Genomic DNA, 24,923 nt, shown 5'->3' on the forward strand with positions numbered 1-24,923 from the left:
ACAAACAAAGTGCTGGGCATGGTGGTGCACACCTTTAATCCCAGCACTCCGGAGGCAGGGGCAGGCAGATCTCTGTGAGTTCAAGGCCAGCCTGGTCTACATAGTTCCAGGACATCTGGGGCTACAGGAAGACCCTGTCTCAAAAAGACCAAAAAAAGAAAAAAAAAGCACACAAAACACTTAAATGACTTTGCTCTGAAAAATAATACATTTGCTTTATTTTCTTTACAAATTAGTCTCGGTTTTGGTTTTCTTAAGGAACTATGTTGAACTCTGTAAAAATAGATGGGGGAAGAGAGGGCCCTTAAAGGAAAGCAAAGTCTGGCAAACAACTGTTAGAGTAACCTTTCTGGGAATGTCTTCTATGACAAAAGGCAATGAACTAACCCTGTAACTGAAGTTAACCTTATGTTTTGTCATTTAACACTATTCAATCTCTCTTCTTACTGTATCATCAACTTATTTAAATCTAGCCTTTAGGAAAACAATGTAAACAATCCTACTAGGCCTTGGGTTCCTTTAATCATGTTTTACAAACAAAGCTGAAAAAACAGCTTTAAGCTTCCTAATTCTCTCTCCTAGCCTCAGACCCAGAAAGGGAGGGAAGGATATCAGCTCTGAAAGGAAGTAACTAATTACTCAGTTTGTTACAGTGGATTGATAACATCTGTTTGTGGTTCTATGTGCTGTTCTGGATTACTAGGGGTCAGAAAGAGAAAATTCTTCCCTGATAAGACAAAGTTCCTTACTTCTTTCCTAAGTCAGGCTGGATGTACTTTTTAAATTAAGAAAGAGAGCCAGGCGTGGTGGCACATGCTTTTAATCCCAACACTCGGGAGGCAGAGGCAGCCTGGTCTACATAATGAGTTCCAGGACAGCTGGGGCTACAGGGAGACCCTGTCTCAAAAAGACAAAAAAAAAAAGAAAGACAACATACACTTTGTTGGAAAAACATTTCCAAAAGAAATAAGAAGGAACAAGTTCTGAGAACAGATTGGGCTCAATCTTGGTTTGAAAGACTCCAAGAGTCAAGAGTTAAAGTTGTTCAGGCTCCACCACAATAACCCAGTAACACAAAATGCTTAACAATAGACTAAAACTCAGCAATAAAGCTTCCTAAGCCACCAACTGGATCTGTTTTAGCAACAAACAGCTAACGTAGTAAATAAATGTCAGTTCAATTCTGGGGTCAAGGATAGAAGTCAAATGAGTAAATGAATGGGAAGATGGAAGGGAAGTGTAAAAGTTTCAAAAACTTGACCGGGGGGAAAAAAAAAACCCAACCAACCAACCAACCAACTGACCCCAAAACTACATTTGGGAGCTGAGGAGGTGGCTCAACTGGAAGCACAGAGACAGAGTTTGAATCCCCAGCACCTACATAAAGAGCTAGGCATAGCTGAGCCTACCTGTAACCCCAGCACTGAGGGATGGAGGCAAATTCCAAAAGTTCATTAACCAGTCAACCTAGCTAGAAAGATTTATTTATTATTTTTAATGTGTATGAGTATTTTGTTTGCATGTATGTAAGTTTACCGTGTGTTGTAGCACTTGTAGTACCAGAAGAGGGTACTGTGAATTGAACCTGGGTCCTCTACAAGCACATCAAGTGCTCTTAATCACTGGACCATCTCTCTTTAAAACATTTTTAAGGGGCTGGAGAGACGACAGCTCAGTGGTTAAGAACACTGGTTGTTCTTGCAGAAGACCCAGGTTCCAGTCCCAGGGGAGCCTCTTCTGACCTCCATGGGCAATGCACAACACAGGTGCACTTACCTACATGCATGCAATACATGCATATACATAAAATAAAAATAATTTTAAAAAATTTTTTAAAGTCCCCATAAGAGTTCATTTTGTGGTTCATGAACACAGGGAAGCAGAGGTTTCCAGGCTACTGGAAGCTTGCACATGGGAAGTTGTGGCAATAGTGGCATTGAGCACACAACCCATGTCAATTCAGTTAAACAAGGGCCCAAAGAGGAGGAGAGAAATAAGTGGCAGGCTAGCACTAGACTGAGAACTATTTGAGATTGATTGTTGCTGGGTGAGGGACAGTATGACAGGCAATCTAGATTCCAGTGGACGAATTTATACTGAAAGACAAATGCCTGAATGAATCGGACTTAACATGTTAACATGTATGATGGAATACTTGAGATTCGGTGGGGGGATTGGGGAGGGGATCCAAATTTGATTAAGAACTGTTGCATGAAATTACAAAAGCTCAATAAAAGATTACAAATATATTTTGTGCTCCCTGGCTCCAAGGGCTGAGATATCTATCCTTACATTTCATACTACTACTGGGGCGTGTCCTTTTCCTATGCAACTGCACACACTGTCAATTTAGTCCTATGACTATTCTTTAGCAATGAAACAGTTTAATTGCCCACAACTCAGTGTATGTTCTAGGCAGCTTCAGTTGTCAACTTGACACACCTGGAAGAGGGAACCTCAACTGGGGAATTTCCTCTATCAGACTGGCCTGGGGGCATGTCTGTGAGGCTTTTTCTTGATTGTGGTGATGTGGAACCTTGGACAGGTGGTCCTGAGTAGTAAAATAAAGCAGGCTGGTCACAGGCCAGAAGAGCAAGTCAGTGCACAGGGTTCCTCTATGGTCTGTGCTTCAGTTCCTGTCTCCAGGTTCCTGCCCAGCTTAAGTTCCTGCTTTGGCTTCCCTCAGTTATAGATGGTCACTCGGAAGAGTAAGAAAATAAGCCTGGTCATCCCCATGTTGGTTTTGGTCAGAGTGTTTTATTATACCAATGGAAAGTAACTAGAACAGTGTAACTAATCTATTAATAAATAATAAGCCCAGCAACACTAACACTGCTTTTTTGTGTGTGTAAGTACTGGAAAGTGTGTGCTAGGCAAGTGTTCTACTACTGAATTATACACCCAGTCTGTCTTTTTGATACAAAGGTCTCACTAAGTTGCTCACACTAGTTGTGAACTCACTCTGTAACCCAGGTAGGTCTTGAACTTTACTATCCTCCTGCCTAAGCTTTCTGAGTAATTGGAATTTGGGCCTGTGCCACCAGATTCAGCTAACAGTCTTTTCTAAAAAAGCAAAAACTATGTGTTTGGAAGCTGGAGAGATGATTCAGCAGTTAAGAGCACTGACTGTTCTTGCAGAGAACCCAGGTTCAATTCGCAGTGCACACATATGGCAGCTCAGGACCACCTGTAACTCCAGTTCCAGGGGATCCAACACCCTCTTCTGGTCTCCAAGGGCATTGCACATACATGGTGCACTTATATATAGGCAGGCAAAACACTCATACATGTAACATAATAAAAATTAAAAAACAAAACAAACAAAAAACCCTCATTCAATCCCTAGCATCACAATACATACATACATACATACATACATACATACATACATACATACATAAAATGCAAGTTGCAAAAATTCTAAGTTATCTTGAAACTTCTGGCTTTTGCCATAAAGCTTGGCTCAATACAAACTTATTAGAAAAATGTAACCAGTCATCAGAGAGAGGTACTAGCTGGGACTTATACACAACAGGACATTTACCAGGCACATAACGTTTAGTAAAACAAAGAACAAAACTGCTCGTTACCTTCATATTTTTCCAGAACCTGTATAACATTTGGGAGTTGATTTATACCCTGATAAAGACGGTAACAATCTTGTAAGTTTGCTGCTTGTCTTTGAAATTTCTTGGCAAGTCGATTAAGATCTGGGAATCGACGAAGTAAATCTTCCTGTAAACTCTGCCTCAATTCTGAATCTTCTATAAAAGCTTCCACTAAATTTAATCTGAAATGAATCATATTAGAATGAATTATTAAATATAGTTTAATGTAAAATTAAGCCCATTAACTATGACAGGGGTATAGTTCAGTGGTGGAGCATTGCCTAGAGTACATGTGAAGCCCTGTGTTGAATCCCTAGTACTCGCAAAGGAAAAATAATCTATCAATTAAGCTTCTAAGTCTCAGCTACACAAACTACAAAAATTACACATAAGAAGCTTGAATCTGTTCTGAAATGTTAGCTTTTTAAAGAGGGTGGGAAGCCCTACAAGACTATGAGACAAGAGTCAATGTAACTTAAGTCATGTATTAAGAATCTGAAATATATTCAATTTTATCTTTGTGGTGGTCTGAATGAGAATGTTATAGGCCCCAAGTATTCGGACAGTTGGTGGTACTGTTTTGGGAGGTCTTAGAGGTGTGGCCAGTGCTAGAGGAAGCATGTCTCTAGGGGCCAACTTAGCTTTATTAAGCATTGCTGGACTCCAGTTGCTCTCTACTTCCCGTGCCTGCTTGAAGATGAAGATGTGATTGTGCTTAGCTTCCTGCTCTAGCCACCTCCTGCTACCATGCCTTCCCCCAATAGAACCCTAAGCTCAAACTCTTCAGCCTGTAAGTTCCCTTGGTCATGGTGTTTTATCACAGCAACAGAAGAGTAACTAATACAACTTTCATGAGTGGTTGGCTGGCTGGTTTTTACACAGGACCCCATACATCCCCACCTGGTCTAGAACTCCCTCCATAGGTAGCCAAAGTCTACCTTCCTACCTCCAATCCCACTGCTAGGATTACAGACATCTGACACCATGCCCAGCCATTTTAATGAAATAAAATTTCAACACTGTTGCCACACACAGTATTTATTCCATTACAAGGTCTTTCTAAAGACCTTAAAATTCATACTGCTGCTGGGTTGTATCCTTTTCTTGTGACAAACTAGAGAACTGCACACACTGTTGTTTTGAGTCCTGAGTCTTCCTTAACAATGAAACTCTGCTTAGTATAAGAAACCTATTAATAAATATTAAACCCAGTAATGCTTTCTAAAATTACCAAGTCAGAAAACTTTTTGGACTTTATGATGTGTATGCACGTGAGTCTGTGTGTGGGTCTGTGCACATGACTGCAGGTGCCCTCAGGGGCAGAAGAACATCAGATCCCTTGGAGCTGGAGTCACAGGCAGTTGTGAGCCACCTAATCCTGGTCTTATGCACTCTTAACTGCTGAGTCGGCTCTCCAGACCCAAACCCAAAAATTTTAAATTAAAAATCTGGAGTATATGTTCTAAGTCCATAATTAAAGAAATAAAAAAAATTTCCACCTGACATCGCCAAGGGAGAGGAGATAAAAAAAATAAAAACCTGGATTAGTTTCACTGCTTCCCAAAGTGAGTAAATAAATTTTAAGTTTGCTTGAAAAGCTAGAATGTGTAGGGTTAGAGAGTTGGCCGAGTGGTTATGAGAGGTTGCTGCACTTGCAGAGAACTAGGATTCAGTTCCTAGCATCCACGTCAGGCAGTTCACAACTGCCTATAGCTCCAGTTCCAAGGGATCTAAATCTCTGGGCACTATATAACAGACGGCACTTACAAAGACAAGCAGGCACACACACACACACACACACACACAAAACAAATGACTACACACACACACAAACTAGAGTATGTGCTTGGTGTGCATGCCTATAAACTTAGCACCTGGGAGGTAAAGGCAGGAGGATCAGGAGTTCAAGGCAGGAAGTCAGCCATAGCTACAAAAGACCCCATTTCAAAAAATGAAAAAAGAGCCAGGGAGATGACTCAATGGGTAAAGTGGTTGTCACATAAGCATTTGGACCCCAACACCCACATAAATGCTAGGTGGGTAAGGCAGTCTGCCTGTAATCCTGGAGGAGGGGATCCCTGGAGCAAGTAGGCTAGCAAAAGTAGCCAAATCAGCAATCTCCTGTTTCAGAGACACTGCCCTGGATACATAAAGTGGAGAACAATTGATCAAGGAAGACACCCAATGTCAACCTCTGACCTCCACATGCATATATGTAAACATACATATACACAAACACACAGACCACATACACATATGCAAAAGAAAAAACACAAACAGCAAAATCTATAGAATATGCTGATAACACTGCCTTTGCAGTATAGTAAAGATGAGTGGTTTTCCACTTCTCTTAATACAACCCACAGCCCACAGGGGTGATTGTGTGGGGGAGAGATTTTTATAATATGGACAGATTCTGGACAAATGACTTAACTTGCAATTTTTTCTTAGCTTGTTTTTTAATAAAGACAAACTGATTAAGCTTTGTGTACCTGTTGTAACCTAAAAGCAAGTAACTTTAATTCCTCATGACTTTTCCTTGCCCTCAAAGCCAGCCTCTTCTGTGAGTTCCAGGCCAGCAAAGACTACAAGGTGACACTGTTTGAAAAACCAAACAAACTATAGATACGTCTGACTTTTACTTTCCCATTTCATGCTAAAGAGATAAATACTGTTAGCCCGGTGTGGTGGCACACTGCTTTGATCCCAGCACCCAGCAGAAGCAGGCAAATCTCTGTGAGTTCAAGGCCAGCCTGGTCTACAAAGTGAGTTCCAAGCCAGCTGGAGCTACAGGGAGACCCTGTCTCAAAGACACACACACACACACACACACACACACACACACACACACACAAAGAGATATAAACTGTTTCAATAAAAGAAGGAACAAGCCTTGTCTGGAGCATAGTTCTGAGAGAATTCTGAAGGATTGGGTTCTCAGCAGTTTGGCTCTGCTCTATGGATGCTAGTCAGGTGTTTTTATTCAGGCACAGGCCTAGGTGGCTCACATAGTAAATGTCACAGTTGTGAGCCACCCAATGTAGGTGGTGGGAATCAAACTGCAAGATCAGCAAGTGATCTTCACTGCAGAGTCATGTCTCCAGACCCTACAAGTCTTTTTAAAAAACATTTATGTGGAGCTGGAGAGATGGCTCAGCGGTTAAGAACACTGAATGTTCTTGTAGAAGACGTGGGTTCAAATTTCAGCACCCACATGACAGCTAACAACTGTCCATAACTCCAGTTCCAGGGGATCTGACAGCCTCTTCTGTCCTCCTTGGGCATTGCACGACACAGGTGCACCTACCTACATGCAAGCAATACATGCATACACATAAAAAAAAAAATAGAGCCAGGCGTGGTGGCACTTGGGAGGCAGAAGCAGGTGGATCTCTATGAGTTCAAGGCCATCCTGGTCTACATAGCGAGTTCCAGGACAGCTGGGGCTACAGGGAGACCCTGTCTCAAAAAAGACCAAAAAATATAATACATAAATAAATAAATAAATAAATACAGCAATAACAAAAAAACACATTCATGCTGGGCATGGTGGCATAGGCCTTTAATCTCAGCACTTGGGAGGCAGAGGCAGGCGGATCTCTATGAGTTCAAGGCCAGCCTGGTCTATATAGTGTGTTCCGGGACAGCTGGGGCTTCAGGGAGTAATAATAAGAATTTAAATGTCTCAAAAAGACCAAAAAAAAAGGTAAACAAAATTTATTTAAAGTTTTTCAAATCACTTTCAAATGATTTAAATATTTAATCAGAATAAATCTTCATTTTCTTTCTTTATTGGGGGGTGGTCTTTTTGAGATGGGGTCTCCCTTGTAGCCCCAGATGGCCTGAAACTCACTATGTAGACCAGGCTGTTACTGAACTCACAGAGATTCACCTGCCTCTATCTCCCAAGTGCTGGGATTAAAGGTGTGTGCCACCTCACATGGTCCATTTTCGTCGCTGGCCTCAAATTCACAGAGATCTGCCTGCCTCTGCCTCCCAGGTGCTGGGATTAAAGGCGTGCGCCACCACGCCCAGCTAAATTTTATATGTATGTGAAAGTATGTTAGTTTATGTATATATATCATATGAATGCAGGTGACACTTGCAGAAGCCAGAAGATAGTGTTAGATCCCTGAAACTGGAGTTACACAAAAATATAAATTGCTTGATACGGATACTGGGAACTGAACCCAGGTTGTCAGCAAGAGCAATAAGTGCTCTTAACACTTCTCCAGCCTTCCAAATCTTCATTTTCAACCAATTTCCACTTTTCCACACACAAATTCTATTTTCTTCTTCTTCTTTTAATATATTTTATTATTTTTATTTTATGTGTATGAGTGTTATGCCTGCATGTAGGTAAGTACACCCATGTCATTCAATACCCATAGAGGACAGAAGAGGCTGTGGGATCCCCTGGAACTGGAGTTACAGACAGCTGTTAGCTGCCATGTGGGTGCTGGGATATGAACCCAGGTCTTCTGCAAGAATAACCAGTGTTCTTAACTGCTGAGCCATCTCTCCAGCCCCACAAATTCTATTTTCAAACTAGACTCTATACACACTGTATCAAAACTCAATTTTGTGCCAAGTGTGGCAGCACAGGCCTTTAATCCCAGCATCCGGAGGTAGAGGCAGGCAGATCTCTGTGAGTTCGAGGCCAGCCTGGTCTCCATAGTGAGTTCAAGGTCAGCTGGGACTACAGGGAGACCCTGTCTCATAAAGACCAACCCCACCCTCCCAGAAAACCAAATCAAAACTCAATTTTGTGGGGCTGGAAGATCAGGAAGGAGTTCAAGATCATTCTTGGCTACAAAGAGAACTGAGGCTAACCTGAGCTATAGGATACCCTATCTCAACAACAAAAACAAACACCAGCATAAAGCAATACACAGTATCTCTTCAGTCTCTGGTTCAGACAGCATGAGCCTAAGAAACTGCTAGTTTTGGAAACCTGTTTGGGGATATACCATTTCAGAAATAATTACAGTATCAGTTTTTATTTTTAGTTAACAGATATTAAAAAAAAAAAAAGACTTGTTTCCATGACAATGCCACTTTTAACTCACAATTTTAGATAAAGCAAAGATACAATTAGCATGACAGAGTATAGCTATCAGTAATACTGAATTATCTTTCACAGCCAAACAAAATTTAATATAGCATTAATTTCCAATTTCACCAGAATACAAGATAAATTTTTAGAGTCAGTTAATCCCTAAAATTCCAACAGCACACTTTGGAGGGGGGGTTAATACTGAGACAGCAAGCCTGAACTGGAGATGTAGAACAGGGTAGCCTGGATCTCTTTGATTCTCACTTACCTCTGCCTGCCGAGTTTGAGAATTAAAGGTGTGCACCATCACATCCAGCTTCAACAGGACACTTTTGAAATTAATTATAAAATATTTGTTTTAATTTTTTTTGTCTTTTTTGAGACAGGATCTCCCTGTAGCCCGAGCTGTCCTGGAACTCACTCTATAAACCAGGCTGGCCTTGAACTCACAGACATCCGCCTGCCTCTGCCTCCCAAGTGCTGGGACTACAGGTGTGCGCCACCACGTCCAGCTTTGTTTTAATTTTTTACTACATGTATGTGTGTGTCCGGACACGCACACATGTGGAGGTCAGAGGCCAAAGTGCAGGACTCAGTTTTCTATCATGTGGTCCTGGGAACTGAACTCAGGTTGTTAGGCTTGGCACCAATCATCTTTACCTGCTGAGCCATCTAGCTGGCCCAAGATAAAGTATTTTGAAACCAACATTCTGACATTTCTCTAAAACCAGCATGTCTGATCTTTCATCATTAAGAAAAGTGGTCAAGTGAACAAAAGCCTTACAACTTACAACCTGAGTTTGATCCCCAGAGCTCCCATTGAAAGGAAAGAATGGAACCAACTCCAGAAAGTTATCTTCTGATCTCACACATGCATCATACAAACACAAAGTAATCAACAACAAAAAATGTTAAAAGAAAGGAGATTCAGATAAAACTCAGCACAAAGACCTGGGACCGTTTCCCACCACTGCTTCAATTCAACACTGCACAAACTGGGGGTGGTGGCCTATTCTGTAACACTAGCACTTGGGAGGCAGAGGCAGGATGATCAAAGTTCCAGGTTGAGCTGGGCATAGTGGTGTATGCCTTTAATCCCAACAACCTGGAGGCAGAGTCATGTATATCTCTTATGAGTTCTAGGCCAGCCCAGGCTACAGAGTGAGACCCTGACTCAGAAAAAAAAAGAAAAGACACTTGCCAAAAAGCCCAACAACTTGAGTTTGACCCCCAGAACCCCCCGAAAAAGGTGAAAGGAGAGAAACTTGTCCCCTGACCTTTGCATGCATATGCCCAAACATAAACATCATACACACAATGAATAAAATAAAATTTTTTTAAAAGTTGAAGTTCATCCTCAGCTAAATATAGAGTTCAAAGTTAGTCAAGACTATATCAGACACCATCTCAAAAAATATTTTCTTAGTTGGGTGTGGTGGTGCAAGCCTTTAATCCCAGAACTCAGGGGAGAGAGGCAGGTGGATCTCTGTGAGTTCAAGGCCAGCCCAGTCTACCTAGTGAGTTCCAAGCCAGGTGGGGCTACAGGGAGAGCCTCTATCAAAAAAGACTGTGTGTGTGTGTGTGTGTGTGTGTGTGTGTGTGTGTGTGTGTAAAATTGGGTATTAGAGTAGGTGGCATTATCATATAGAATAACAGCAAATTACTAAAAAGTCAGAAAAGCACACAGTAAATGATATACCTCTCTTCTATTCTGTTCTTATCCATGAGAGGCTGTTTAATCCATTGATTAACTAGTCTTTGTCCTTGAGGGGTTTTGCATTTATTCAACAATGCAGCCAGAGACTGAGAGCCAGTGGTATCCTCAACAGAACCCTGATAAACAAACATAAAAATGGCACACTTACCAGCAAAATCTTTATCATACCATGATACAGAATAGTCTTCAAATATAAACCAAGAATTAACATTGCTTCAAAATCAGTTTTCAATGTCTTAATCTGTACTTTTCAGTTGCACGTTTTTTTCCTAAGCTAAATTACTTCATAATTACTACAATTTTATACACAAAAACTTATCAGAATATAATTTTATTTTTGTTTTCTTGAGACAGGCTCTCACTATGTAGCCCTGGCTGACCTGGAACTCATTTTGTAGGACCAGGTTGGTCATACCTCAAGAGATCTGCCTGTACTGGGATTAAAGGCACGGGCCACCATGCCTGGCTCAGAATGTAATTTTAAAAAACTGCTGCTGCTACACAAAATTATTCAGAAAGCCAGGATAAACCTACATATTACAGCTTGGAACTAGAAAAACCAAATACAGCAATTAAAACTACTTAACTATTCTAAGTAAAATGGTATTCCAAAATACAAGTTCCTTAATAAGAATCTTCAGTATTTGTCAAAGAAAGGTGTTTTAAATTATTCATACATCTTTAAACCATGTAATTTTTTTTTACCTGGAAAAGATTAAGAGCTCTAACTGCTGCCATGTCCAATTTCATGTACTGGCTGAAGTCAAAAGTAGTCAGTTCAAACTGTCCAAAATTTGAATCATCTGATAAGAGTTCTAAAAACTTAATTACTGCAGATAATGATGAAACTGCAACCTAAAAATAAAAATGTAAACAAAAGAGTCTTCCATCACCAAGACTAAATATTAGAAATTCAAAACAAAAGTGAACTGAAATAGAGGCTGGAGAGATGACTCAGGGGTTAAGACACTGACTGCTCTTGCAGAGGACTTGGGTTCGATTTCTATGGTAGCTAACAACCACCTGTAACTCCAGTTCCAGGGGATCCGATGCCCTCCCACGGGCACTGAATGACATGGGTATGCTTACACACAGGCAGGCATTACACTCATACACATAAAATGAAAAAGTTAAATCTAATTAAAAAAAACAGTGAGCTGGGCATGGTAACGCACTCTTGTCCCAGTAATTGGGAGGCAGAGGCAGGAGGATCCCTGTGAGTTCAAGGCCAGCCTGGTTTACATAGTGAGTTCCAGGCCAGCTACGGCTACAGGAAGACCCTGTCTCAAAACAAAAAGAAAGAAAGAAAGAAAGAAAGAAAGAAAGAAAGAAAGAAAGGAGGGAGGGAGGGAAAAGAAAAAAAAAAAAAAAAAAAAAGAAGAAAAAGAAAGAGAAAAAGAAAGAAGGGAAGAAAGGAAGGAAGGAAGGAAGGAAGGAAGGAAGGAAGGAAGGAAGGAAGAAAATGAGCTAGGCATGGGGGCACACACCTGTAATTCCTGCAGGAAAAGAAGTTTCAGGTCAGCCTGGAATACGTAGCAAATCTGGGGCAAATCTAGGCTACAAAGTAAATATTTAAAAGCACCTGCTCTTGCTCACTGGGCGTAGTGGCACACGCCTTTAATCCCAACACTTGGGAGGCAGAGGCAGGTGGATCTTTGTGAGTTCGAGGCCAGCCTGGTCTACATAGTGAGTTCCAGGAGAGCTGGGGCTACAGAGAGACCCTGCCTCAAAAAGAAAAAAATAATAATAAATGAATAAAAGCACCTGCTCTTGAACTAGAGCTGGCTCAGCACTTAGGAGCACTGGCTGCTCTTTAATAAGACCAGGGTTCAGCTCCCAGAACCCACATGAAGGTTAACAAGCCTTTGTACCTCCAGTTCCAGGGGATCTGACACCCTTTTCTGGTTTTAACAAATACTACATGCATGTGGTATACCTAACAGGCAAAACACTAATACATACAAAATAAAAAACAATTTTCTTAATTTAAAAAATTGAAAGAGCTGGGCGTGGTGGTACACGCCTGTAGTCCCAGCACTCGGATAGCAGAGGCAGGCAGATCTCTGTGAGTTCAAGGCCAGCCTGGTCTACATAGTGAGTTCCAGGACAGCTAGTGCTACAGGGAGATCCTGTCTCAAAAAGACCAAAAAAAAAAAAATTGAAAGAAAGAGATAGAGATAGAGATAGAGATAGAGATAGAGAGAGAGAGAGAGAGAGAGAGAGAGAGAGAGAGAGTGCTGCATGCGCAAGCCTGATAACCTAAGTTTGATACTACGACCCATGGTGAAAGGACCTCTGACCTCCACATGCATGCTGTGGAGCCTGCATGCCCATACATTCACATATACTAATATAAATACAAAACTTTTTAGAAGAGAAATCTGTTTTTAAAAAACCATAACAAGCTAGGCATTGTAGTGCACACCTTTAATCCCAGCACTGGGGAGGCAGAGGGAGGTGGATATCTGTGAGTTGAGGCCAGCCTGGTCTACATAAAGAGTTTCAGGCCAGGTGGAGCTACAGGGAGACCCTTGTCTCAAAAAGACCAAAAAAAAAACAAAAAACAAAAACACAAAAAAACCCCACAACAAAATAAACTGGATAAATTCTAGCCTGCTTCACAGTATCAAACACCACACAGCAATAAATCTGAGCATAAACAATCCACAACTATACTCAACAAAATGGATCTTACAAGCATAAACTCAGAAAAAGACACAAAATAGTCATATAATTCATTTATATAAACTACAAAAAAAAAAAAAAAAAAAAAAAAAACCAATCTTTAACCATCAGAAGCCAGAAGGTTGAGGATATACCCCTGGTGCAGATAATGACAATAAGGAGAGGGGCTTCTAGGGTCCTAGCAACATTCTGAGTCATGGATGCTAGCTAGGTATGTTCAGGTTTTGAGAATTCAGATATATACTTGTGCTATATGCACTTTTCCACACGTAAAATTAAGTAATTTAAAATTATCAATATTCTGTTATTAATATAAAACAATGAAAAATTCAAGGCATCAAACTATAATGACAAATGCTGATTAAAAGCATACCCGCTTACCCCTCAAGGCTGATGACCTGAGTTTGATCCATAGAAACCATACTGTAAGGAAAGTTATTGTCTAACCTCTGCAAGAGCATTGGCAATCACACACACAAAATAATTAATAAAATATATTTGGTAAGCCAGGCATGATGGTACATGCCTATAATTCTAGCACTCAGGAGGCAGGAGGATCAGAGTTTAGGGTTGGGCTGGAGAGATGGCTCAGTGGTTAAGAGCACCTCTTGCAGGACTGAGATTTAGTTCCTAGCACCCACATGGCAGCTAGTAACTCCAGTTCTAGGAGAGTCAACACCACAGGCACCTGGTACACAGGTAGTACACCAATACACATGCAGGCAAAACGCTCATAAACATAAAATAAAAATAAATCTTTGAAAGAGAAAGTTCAAGATCGATCGTGACTGTATCATCAGTTTGAAGTCAGTTTAGGCTACAAAAACAAAAACATATCACCATCAATAAAAAAAAAAAAAACAGGAACAGCTGGGCTCAGTTGTGCATGTCTTTAATCTCAGCATTAGGAGACAGAGGCAGGTAGATCTCTGTGAGTTACAGTTGCTGGGAATCTTAACAGAGGTCCTCTGCAATAGGAACAAGTGCTTTTAACTGCTAAGCCCTATCTTCAACCCGCTTTGTTTTGTTTCATTTGAGACAGGGTCTCACTATGTAGCCCTGGAATTTGCTGTGTAGACCAGGCTGGTCTTGACCTCACAGAGACCCATTTACCCCTGCCTCCTGAGTGCTTGGATTAAAGGCATGTACTACCACACTCCCTGTTACTCAAACTTACTATACAGCTGAGGCTGGCATTGAACTCCTGGATCCTCATGGTTCCACCTCCTGGCTCTAATAGGCTTTTTTAAAAGTCTCATATACTTTTAGCCTTATTACCCACTACTAGGTAGTAGTCTATTAATCATCCTTCAAAGCAGACATTTTTTATCTTATTTAATAGAAAATTTAACTGCTTCTCAGAAGCATTAAGTAATTGACCAAAGAACCCCAGAACTAGTTCATATTAAACTGAGACAGACACTGCTAAATTATCTCCCCTACTTCCTGACAGCAAATCAGGTTCTTTATATGATGACTTTTTTTTTTTTTTTGGAGACAGAATCTCCTATCACCCCGGCTAGCCTCAAATTTACTAGGTATCCAAGGATGATCTTCAACTCTTGATCCTCTTGCCTGTATCTCCCAAGTGCTAGGATTACAGGCTTACGTACTTAGTTCCTATGAAAATATTAAGCCCACCGGGCATGGTGGTGCATGCCTTTAATCCCAGCACTTGGGAGGCAGAGACAGATGGATCCCAGTACTTGGCGGATCTGGCTAGCCTCAAATTTACTAGGTATCCAAGGATGATCTTCAACTCTTGATCCTCTTGCCTGTATCTCCCAAGTGCTAGGATTACAGGCTTACGTACTTAGTTCCTATGAAAATATTAAGCCCACCGGGCATGGTGGTGCATGCCTTTAATCCCAGCACTTGGGAGGCAGAGACAGATGGATCCCAGTACTTGGCGGATCTCTGTGAATTCAAGGCCAGCCTGGTCTACATAGTGAGTTCCAGGCCAGCTGGGGTTAAGGGAGACCCTGTCTCAGTAAGACAAAAAGAAAACATTAAGCCCTTTCTATACCCCCCCAATACATGCCATGTATATATAAGACTATAAGATTATGTGCTAGATAGCTTTAGTGTCAACTTGACACACCTGGGTTGAGGGAGCCTCAACTGGGGAATTGCCTTTACTGGACTGGCCTGTGCCATGTCTGAGGGGCATCTTCTTGATTGTTGAGTGATGTGGGAGGGCCCAGCCCACTGTGGATGGTGCCACCCCTGGGCAGGCAGGCCTGTGTTGCATAAGAAAGCATGCCGAGCAGGGGCCAGGGGAGCAAGCCAGTAAGCAGCGTTCCTCCATGGCCTGTGCTCCAGCTCCTGCCTCCAGGTTCCTGCCCTGAGTTCCTACCTTGGGCTCCCTGATGAACTGTGACCCAGGAGATGTAAGCCAAATAAAACCCTTTCCTCCCCAGGTTGGTAGTGGTCAGAGTGTTTTGTCACAGTAATGAAGAAACAAACTAGGACAGATTACATTCCAATTTTTTCCAGTCTCTTCCTTGAGTTTTTCTACAAACTTTATCACAGACAAAATAAAAAACATAACTGATGTTGAGGATGGAGAGATGGCTCAGAAGTCAAGAGCACTTGCTGCTCTTACCAAAGGACCTGGGTTCAGTTCTCAGCAACCACATAGTGGCCAAAAACTGTCCATAACCCTAGTTTCAGGGATCCAACACATCTCTTCTGGCTTCCACAGGCAGTGCACACATGTGGATTGTTTATGCTCAGATTTATTGCTGTGTGGTGTTCAATACTGTGAAGCAGGCTAGAATTTATCCAGTTTATTTTGTTGTGGGGTTTTTTTGTGGTTTTTTTTTTTTGGTCTTTTTGAGACAAGGGTCTCCCTGTAGCTCCAGCTGGCCTGAAACTCATTATGTAGACCAGGCTGGCCTCAACTCACAGATATCCACCTCCCTCTGCCTCCCCAGTGCTGGGATTAAAGGTATGCACTACCATGCCTAGCTTGTTATGGTTTTTTAAAAACAGATTTCACTTCTAAAAACTTTTCTATTTATATTAGTATATGTGAATGTATGGGCATGCAGGCTCCACAGCATGCATGTGGAGGTCAGAGGTCCTTTCACCATGGGTCCTAGTATCAAACTTAGGTTATCAGGCTTGCAGAACAGGTGTTTTCTCTCTCTCTCTCTCTCTCTCTCTCTCTCTCTCTGATACACAGTTTAGATTTCAAGATAAATATGACAGGAAGTAGGAGCCCAGCAAAAATGGTTCAGCAGGTAAAAGTACTTGCTACCAAGTCTAACAATCTGAATTTGATCCCCAGGACGCATATGGTGGAAGTAGAAAACTGACTCCTAAGTTGTCCCCTGGCCTCCACATACATGCTACAGTGTGTGCATATATGCACATTCATGTGTACAATGCACTAAATATATGCAATTGTTTTAAAAAGTGACAAAAGTAGCGTTTCAAAATGTCATTATTATAATTTAAGAACATATACACGCTTGTAATTCATATACCTGATTCTCCATTTCTGGCAAGACAGCACTATTTATCTGTTCTCCCTTTTTGCCTCTCAATAACCGGTTGAGATCCTGATGAATGTCTTTTGTGGAAAAGTCAACTCTTTTTCTTTCTGTGATCAGAATTCCTCCCCTCTGAATAACCTGTTTTATAGAAAACATTTCAAATTACTACAAGCAAAGCAACAAGAAAAATTCTAACATTAAAAATATAAAGTGACAACAGTTTAAAAGACTATTAATCTAAGGCTGGAGAAATGACTCAGCAGTTAAGCATACTTACTGCTCTTGAGAGGAGGTAGGTTCAGTTCCCAGTACCTACATGGTAGCTTACAACCATCTCCAACTCCAGTTCTGCACACACGTTGCACATACACACATGCAAGCAAGCACTCAAACACATAAAATAAATTTTTTTATTTATTATTTTTATGTGTATAAGTGTTTTGCCTGCATGTAGGTAGGTGTACCCAAGTCTTGCAAGTCCAGGGTATTGGATCCCTGGAACTGGAGTTAACAGGCAGTTGTGAGATGCCTGATGTGGGTGCTAGGAATTGAACCCAGGTCCTCTGCAACAGCACCAAGGGCTCTTAACTGCTAAGCCATCTATCCAGCCCCATACAAGCAAACTTTGATAAAATAATCAGAAGCCATTAATGGTGGTAATCGCCTGTAAACCCAGAGCACAGGAGACTGATGCAGGAAGATGAACTCCTGTGAGTTCTGGACTATGCTGGGCTACCAGGACCCTGTCTCAAAAAAAAAAAAAATTAAACTAAACATCCTAAGTCTGGGGATATAGCTCAGTGGTACAATACCTGCTTAGCATGTCACTAGCCAAAATCCCCAGCATACACAAAAGTAACAAACATCCTAGATAACTACATACCATTTATTTGATCAACTATGCTAAGTACAGTAATATTTACTGTGAAAAGTACTCTTTTAAGACAGAAGAGGAAGAAGGGAAAAAGGAGAAAAGATCTAAGGCAGAGCAAGTCTTACACAACAAAGGGCTCATTGTGATGTCTTAGGATAGCAAGATACTAAGTTTCTTTCAAAGCTGAACATCAAGATGGTCCTCAAAATAAAACATAAGCTTTGCTAGACTGGATCCCTTACCTGCCTCAGTTTCCCCATGTCTCCAGCAGTCTCTCCTCCTGGTAAAACACATTCCTTTGGTCCAATCTGAATGAGAAGAGCCTCAAGATTGGAGAACTGATCATTATCAGGGAACTCACACAATCCAAGTTTTCTCTGTATGGAATCAACATACCCAACTCCAACCTGTCTTTGACCATCAACCGTGGACATTTTAACACCCACAACACCAATGGAAGCTGACAGGTCATTGTTACCAAAGAGAATGTCTTCAAATTGAGAAAGATTGCCAGGAGAAGCCTAAGAAGAAATAAAGACAAGTTTTAAAAAACATTTTAAACTTTTACTAGCAAATACTAAGAAGCTAATGGTGAATTTTATAAATAAAATATTTTCTTACAAAAAACTGCCTGTCACCATATTATTAATTTGCCATGAAGTACCCCCCTCTTACTTTTTATTTTTCAAACCGCTTTTTAAATTTTTATTACTATTTTATTTATTATTTTTATTTTATACGTTATGAGTGTATTGCCTGTGTGTATGTAAGTGCACCCACGCTGTGAAATGCTTGCGGAGGTCAGAAGAGGGCATCAGATCCCCAGGAACTGGAGTTACGGACATGTTAGCTGCCACGTGGGTGCTGGGAATTGAACCTGGGTTCTCTGCAAGAGCAGTCAGTGCTTGGAACCACTAAATCAACTCCCCAGCCCCATCCTTTTAAAATTTTATGTGTAAGAACATTTTGCCTGAACGTATGCAAAATACACACAAGTGTACTGTGTGTGCAGTACCCACAGAAGCCAGAAAGATGAGGGCGTCAGATCCCTGGGAACTGGAGTTATGGAAGGTTGTTAGTTGTTGTGTGGGAACTAAGAACTGAACCCAGGCCCTCTACAAGAGCAGCCAATGCTCTTAACTGCTAAGTCATCTCTCCAGCCCACTCTCCCTTTTTCAATTGTCTTTTTTTTATTGAGACAGGCTTTCAGGCCTGAAATTTAATGATCCCCTCCGACCTTAGCTTCCTGAGTCCTGGGATTACAGGCATGCACCACCAGGCCAGGCTCCAACTGTTTTCATAACACTGGTGTATACCTAAACATAATCCTGCCAGGACTAGAGCAGCTGGGGCTAAAGGAGACACTGTCTCAAAAAGTCAAAGACAAAAAAAAAGAAAAGCAAAAAGCAAAGCTCTAGGATTGCAAGAATTTATACCTTAATGAGAAATATATATACAAAAACACAATTGTTATAGCCAGGTGTGGTGGCAAATGCAAAAAAGACATAATTGTTGTATTTATATGAGCACAATAAAAATTGTTTGATATACTTTAAAAATAGCAAAATCAGAGCACGCTCGCCATCATGCTCACTGCTGCCCTCCTTGAGGCTTCCTACAGAGGGCACTGGCCCTCAGCCCCGCTGCCATTCTCATGGGTCACATGAGACAGATGAGGAGTTTGATGCTTGCTGGGTTACATACTTCAATGAGCCAGACATAGATGCCTGGGAATCGTGTAAAGGAATGAACACACTTGTTGGCTACAATCTGGTCCCAGAGCCCCAAATCACTGATGCTGCTTTGCCGGCATGCAGACGGTTAAATGATTTTGCTAGCACTGTTCACATCCTAGAGGTTGTTAAGGACAAAGCAGGACCTCATAAGAAATCTACCCCTGTCATTCAGGAACTTAGACCAACTTTAAATGAACTGGGAATCTCACTCCAGAGGAATTGGGCCTCAATAAAATGTAAACTCCCCTTAATGGGCTTCCTAAGGATTTCTTGCTGTTGCTACTTGATTAAAGCAGTCACCTGGAAATGTTTTATTTGAACAAATTTTCCTCTGAGTATCAAATCTTGTCATGGTAACTTGGACTTAATAAAAGGGAAATAAATTTGAACTGAAAAAAAAAAATAGTAGTCGGTATGGTGGCACAAGCCTTTAATCCCAGCACTTGGGAGGCAGGTGGAGCTTGTGAATTAGAGGCCAGTTTGGTCTACATAGTGAGTTCTAGGTCAGCCAGGGCTACATAGTAAGACTTTGTCAAAAAAAGAAAGCAAAATCAATTCTTTATATTCAGGTTATCACCCACAGTTATGCTTTAGGGAAAGTAAACAAGAGGTTCAGAATGTTTGGAAACATTTTGTAAAATCTACTAAATTTCTTTTGGGGGGGTTGTTAGAAGGGGGTGGGAGTGGGACAGCACCTTTAATCCCAGCACTCAGGAGGCAGAGGCAAGCAGATCTTTGTGAGTTCGAGGCCAGCCTGGTCTACACAGTGAGTTCCAGGACAGCTGGGGCTACAGGGAGACCCTGTCTCAGGAAGACAAAAAAAAAAAACAAAAAACAAAAAAAACACCGTATGTGAATTCTATCAAGTTTCTTCAAAGCATTTTTACTATCACAATTTGGTTAATATATTAAAACATACAGCTGAATTCTCTATTTTTTTCTACTCCAAAAAAAGTGTAGTAAGAAGGAAGATAATCACCTTAAATGCTAAATACCAGTCGTTCTCCTTGGATGCCTTATTTCCTGCTTTATTCTTATAAACTTCAACTCTATACTGCCGAACCAGAAGAAGGTCTTTTACAAAAGACTCAAAATTCATTTTACTAAGCACAACACTCTGCAGTGTCTTTGCTCCTAAAATAAATGATAAATAAAATTAAACATCAATGATAATATAAGGATTAGAGGTAATACATGTTCAAGCACTACACACGAATCATTCCAACCTATAGTATTATCTCAGTAATTCAATAAACCGTTTACTAAAAACTTAGCGACAACAGCAGAAAGGGTACAAATATTGAACAAACATAGGCCCCGATCATGTGGAACCAACACATCAAAATAAAAAGTTCTGCAAGATGAAAAAAAAAGAGTAAATACATATTTAGCTGACCTTGTCCTTTCTTACAATCTGTTTTTCATAAATACAGGGGTTGAGGTGTTACTTAATGGTAGAGTTCATGCCTAGCCCACACAGGCTATAGGTTCAATCCAACACCATAAAACTATAAAAATAAACAACTACTACAAGTTGGGCAGAGTGAACACTTCTGTAGGGCCAGCTACTTGAGAAGCCAAGGAAAGAGGATGACTGAATCAAGAGTTTGAGGCCAGCCTGGACAAAACAGCAAAATACTGTCTCAAAATGAACAAAATTGGGACTAGCTCACTACAGCACTTGTGGCCAAGCTTGGTGATCTGAGAACCAACCCCTCAAGTGGTCCACTGACCTCCATACCCACAGCACTGCACTCTCCCACACATATTAAGTCTTTAACCCCAGGACTTGGGAGGCCAGAGGCAGGCGGATCCCTGGGAGTTCAAGGCCAGCATGGTCTACATAGTGAGTTCTAGGACAGCTGGGGCTACAGGGAGACCCTGTCTCAGAAAGACCAAAAAAAAAAAAAAATCATTAAAAAATAAAAATAGCTGGGTATGGGGGCACACACTTTTAATTCTAGCACTCAGGAAGCAGAGACAGGCAAATCTTTGTGAGATTTGGGCTACAGGGATACCCTGTCTCAAAAAGATCAAAAAAATAAAAAATTAAAATTAAAATTAAAAAAAAAAATAGGGCACAATAGTGTTGGTCTTTAATCCCATCACTCAGAATGGAGAAGCAGGAGATCTGAGTTTGAGGCCAGCCTGATCTACACAGTGAGTTCCTGGTCAGCTAGAGCCACAAGAGACTGTGTCTCAAAATGTCAGTAATAATAATAATGGTGGTGGTGATGATGATGATGGTGGTGGTGGTGGTGGTGGTGGAAAAAAAGTAAAAAGCCTGATAGCAATAGGAAAAATTAATAGAAATCCATCCGAAGCCTTGGAATGGGATCCAGAGCACAGTAAAAAAGCTCATTTTCCACTAGCGCAGCAGGCTAGAGAGTAGACTCAGTAGTTATCAGTTTATTGCTCTTGAGGACCTGGGTTGAGTTCCCAACACCCACATCAGGAGACTCACATGGACCTTAACTCCAGTTCCAGGGAACCCAACCCCTGCCCTGGCCTCGGCAGGCACTTGCATATACAAGGTGAACATAAATCCATGTAGGCACACACACACATACACATAAATAATAAATCCTTTTTTAAAGTATAGGTTCAGGGACTGGAGAGATGGCTCAGTGGTTAAGAGCACTAGATGCTCTTGTGGAGGACTGGGTTCAATTCCCAGCACCCACATGGGAGCAAAAACCATCTGTAATTCCAGTTCCAGGGGAATTCGACATCCTCCTGTGATCTCTGAGGGCATGTCATGACGTGGGTGCACTTACAAGCATGCAGGTAATACACTTATACACTAAAACAAACCAAATCAAAAATATAGGTTCAAAAATACAGGCTGGGTGTGGTGGCACATGCCTTTAATCCCAGCACTTGGGAGTCCAAGGCTGGCGGATCTCTGAGGCCAGCTTGGTCTACATAGTGAGTTCCAGGCTAGCTAGGACCCTGTCTCAAAAATACCAAAAAAAAGAAAAAAAAAAAAAGGCATAGGTTCAACAAGTTGATAGGGGGTGGGGTGAGAAAGAGAGCTAGAAATGGTTCAGGATAAGAGCACTTGCAGTTCTTGCAGAGAACCTGGGTTTGGTTACAAGCAACCACATGGCAGCCCATAATCTAGACCACCTGTTCCAGGGGATCCAACACTCTCTTCTGGCCTTCCCAGGTACCAGGCATACATGTGGTACACATATATACATGCAAGCAAAACACTCATACATGTAAAAAAAAAATTTAATCTTTTTTAAAAAACAGGGAAGGAAAAAAAAAAGAAACACAAATGCCCATGAACAATGAGCTAAATAAAAGGTGAGAAATCCATACAATTACTTAATAATGAAAATGGAACTGGTAACACATATAAGCCTTGAAACAGGGCGACAAATAGGATTTCATTTGCATATTGTGTCCAAAACAAGTAACTCTAGAGAGAAAATGGGCTAGTAGCTAAGGCTGGCAAGATTGGGGGGAGCCAGTAAACGAGAATGGAAACAGGACCTCTTTTGCTGAGTGTCTCACTCTAAAGCTCAAAATGATCTGTCTTACAAAACCAAATACTGACTGGGTGTGGTGGCGAATGCCTACCATCCCGGCACTAGAAAGGTAGAGGCACGAAGTTCAGAATAACCGATTTATTAAGTGAAACATCTTTTGCCAGTAACATTCTATTTGCACATGACTGCATAAGTATAAGAACCCAGCAGTCTGGGAATGCTCTTTCATTATAACTGAAAGAAAAAACAATGGAGGAATTATCTGGCCCACAAGAAGTTTGTGGCCTTTTAGGGGGAAATGATGCTGAGTAAGTGGAGGCAGGTGACAAAGAATAAACGTTAAACTCAAAGAAGAGAGCTTCCCAAACGGCCCAACCGCACACTGTAAATAAAGGCGGGAAGCTGCAACTTGAATCTGGCTGTAGAACAGACCCCTGGTCCTCACCACTTCACACCAAACTTCCACAGTGGACCATCACAGGTTCTCAAGCTGAATGGTGAAAAACAGCTTGTCGTGGGGCAGTTAAGAGCATTTGGGGCCCTTACAGAGGGCCCACGATTTTGGGTCCCAGCACCCACATGGAGGCTCACAAGCTTAGCTCCCGTTCCAGGGGATGTGACACCCTCATCTGGCCTCCAAGGACACCGGGTACACAGGTGATGCACGTGCATATACACGCAAAACACTCATAAAAAATAAAAATAAGATGGGCGTGGTGGCAGATTCCTTTAATCCCAGCACTCGAATCTGTGAGTTCCAGGCCAGCCACGCCTAACATAGGGAATTTCAGGCTAGCCAGGGCTACAACAGAGAACCCGTACAAATAAAATTTAAAAACCAAGAGTCATGTGGGCAAAATGAAAAGGATAACATAAAGGAGCCCTCTATTCTAAATATCACTCGAGCTGCTGACTCCAGCACGACTTGGAGCTAGGCATGGTGGCACAGGCATTTAATCTGAAGCTCGGGGACCGAGAATCCGAGGCCAGCCTGGACTACATAGCTACCTCGTTTAAAATTAAACGATGGGCCCGGTGTGGTGGATCACGCCTTTAAGCCCTGAACTCCGGAGGCAGAGGCAGGCGGATCTCTGAGTTCAAGGCTAGCCTGGTCTACATAGTGAGTTCCAAGTCAGTTGGGGCCACAGGGAGACCCTCCCTCAAAAAGACCAATCAGCCTGGCGTGGTATGGCTCAAGCCTCTGAATCCCAGCACTGGGAGGCAGAGGCAGGGGGAATCTCTGTGAGCTCCAGGGCTCCAGGATAGGGGGCTCCAGGATAGGGGCTACAGGTAGACCCTGTCTTAAAAAGACCAAAAAAAAAAAAATCAAATTAAACGATGGCTTGGCAGTGTTTGCAATGAGAGCTATCCGGCCAAGTCGAGCTGTACCGCTAGAAAATGAGGCCCACGTGAGCGCACTTAAACGCGTGGTTAAAACACCCCTGGGTGCGGATAACCAGGGAAGCCCAGCGGGTGGGAGCTCAAGGGTGTCAAGGCGCTGGAGGTGCGCCTCCCTAGCCACCCAGGACGACCGGAAGTGGGATGTTGTGCTGGCAGGCTGGTCCCGCCCCCGGGCTGGAGGCTGCAGGGCACCTCCGCGAGCTCAGGCCGCGGCAGTCCGCGCCGTCCCGCCCTCACCTGCCGGCCCCAAGTACTTGACCACGCCCTGCGTCTTGAACACCTCGCGGGCGGCTAGCAGCGCGTCCTCGCCGTGGGCCGAGTAAAAGTCACCGCGGTCGAAGAGGCGCACGGTGGTGCTCGGCTTCTCCGGCATGCCCTCGAAAAAGCGCACGAAGCCCGCCTCGGCCGCGCCCTCCAACTGCAGCGTCTCTTTCGGCTGCACCGCCATTTCGGAACCTCTCCACGAAACCTCTCCACAGAGCGCCTGAAAGGACTGGAAGACCCCCCAAAGTCCACACCGCTGTTTCCCGCCTCCCTCCAGCGGCCCGGTCCCGCCTCCGCCTCGGTGGGCTCGCCCAATCAGCATCCATCGTTGCGCCTCGGCGGGTGAGAGCCCACTGCGGCAACCAATCATAAGCGGACGTGGCCCAGCTTCCCGCGAACGCTGCGAGCCTAGCTACTGCGCATGCGTATGGCTAGCTAGCGCGCCGACCTGTAGACGCGCGTCTTTGAACTACCTTTCCATACTTTCAGGTCCCCAGAGCCTGAGGCCCAGGTGGGTGGGCAGTTCCAGGTAGGTGGCAGTCAAATAAGAAGTTCTCCATAGGTATTGAGAGTTTAAGTGACCGG

The 24,923-nt window shown here is 42.4% G+C and overlaps 1 protein-coding gene across 1 annotated transcript in view; it reads right to left on the bottom strand.

Annotated features, from left to right (window-relative positions):
• Window positions 1–24,923, bottom strand: part of Msh2 (mutS homolog 2) — a 63,838-nt gene extending 38,915 nt beyond the window's left edge. Inside the window, exons 1-7 of the mRNA XM_008823049.2 lie at window positions 24,312–24,923; window positions 20,156–20,310; window positions 17,683–17,961; window positions 16,558–16,704; window positions 11,087–11,236; window positions 10,364–10,497; window positions 3,591–3,790 (exon numbers count right to left, since the gene is read on the bottom strand). Of these exons, the coding sequence (XP_008821271.2) occupies window positions 3,591–3,790; window positions 10,364–10,497; window positions 11,087–11,236; window positions 16,558–16,704; window positions 17,683–17,961; window positions 20,156–20,310; window positions 24,312–24,708 (1,462 nt within the window). The 5' untranslated portion in view covers window positions 24,709–24,923. The remainder of the gene's footprint in view (window positions 1–3,590; window positions 3,791–10,363; window positions 10,498–11,086; window positions 11,237–16,557; window positions 16,705–17,682; window positions 17,962–20,155; window positions 20,311–24,311) is intronic.

This window comes from Nannospalax galili, unplaced genomic scaffold (assembly GCF_000622305.1).
Source record: "Nannospalax galili isolate Female #2095 unplaced genomic scaffold, S.galili_v1.0 scaffold286, whole genome shotgun sequence".
NCBI classification, from domain to species: domain Eukaryota; kingdom Metazoa; phylum Chordata; class Mammalia; order Rodentia; family Spalacidae; genus Nannospalax; species Nannospalax galili.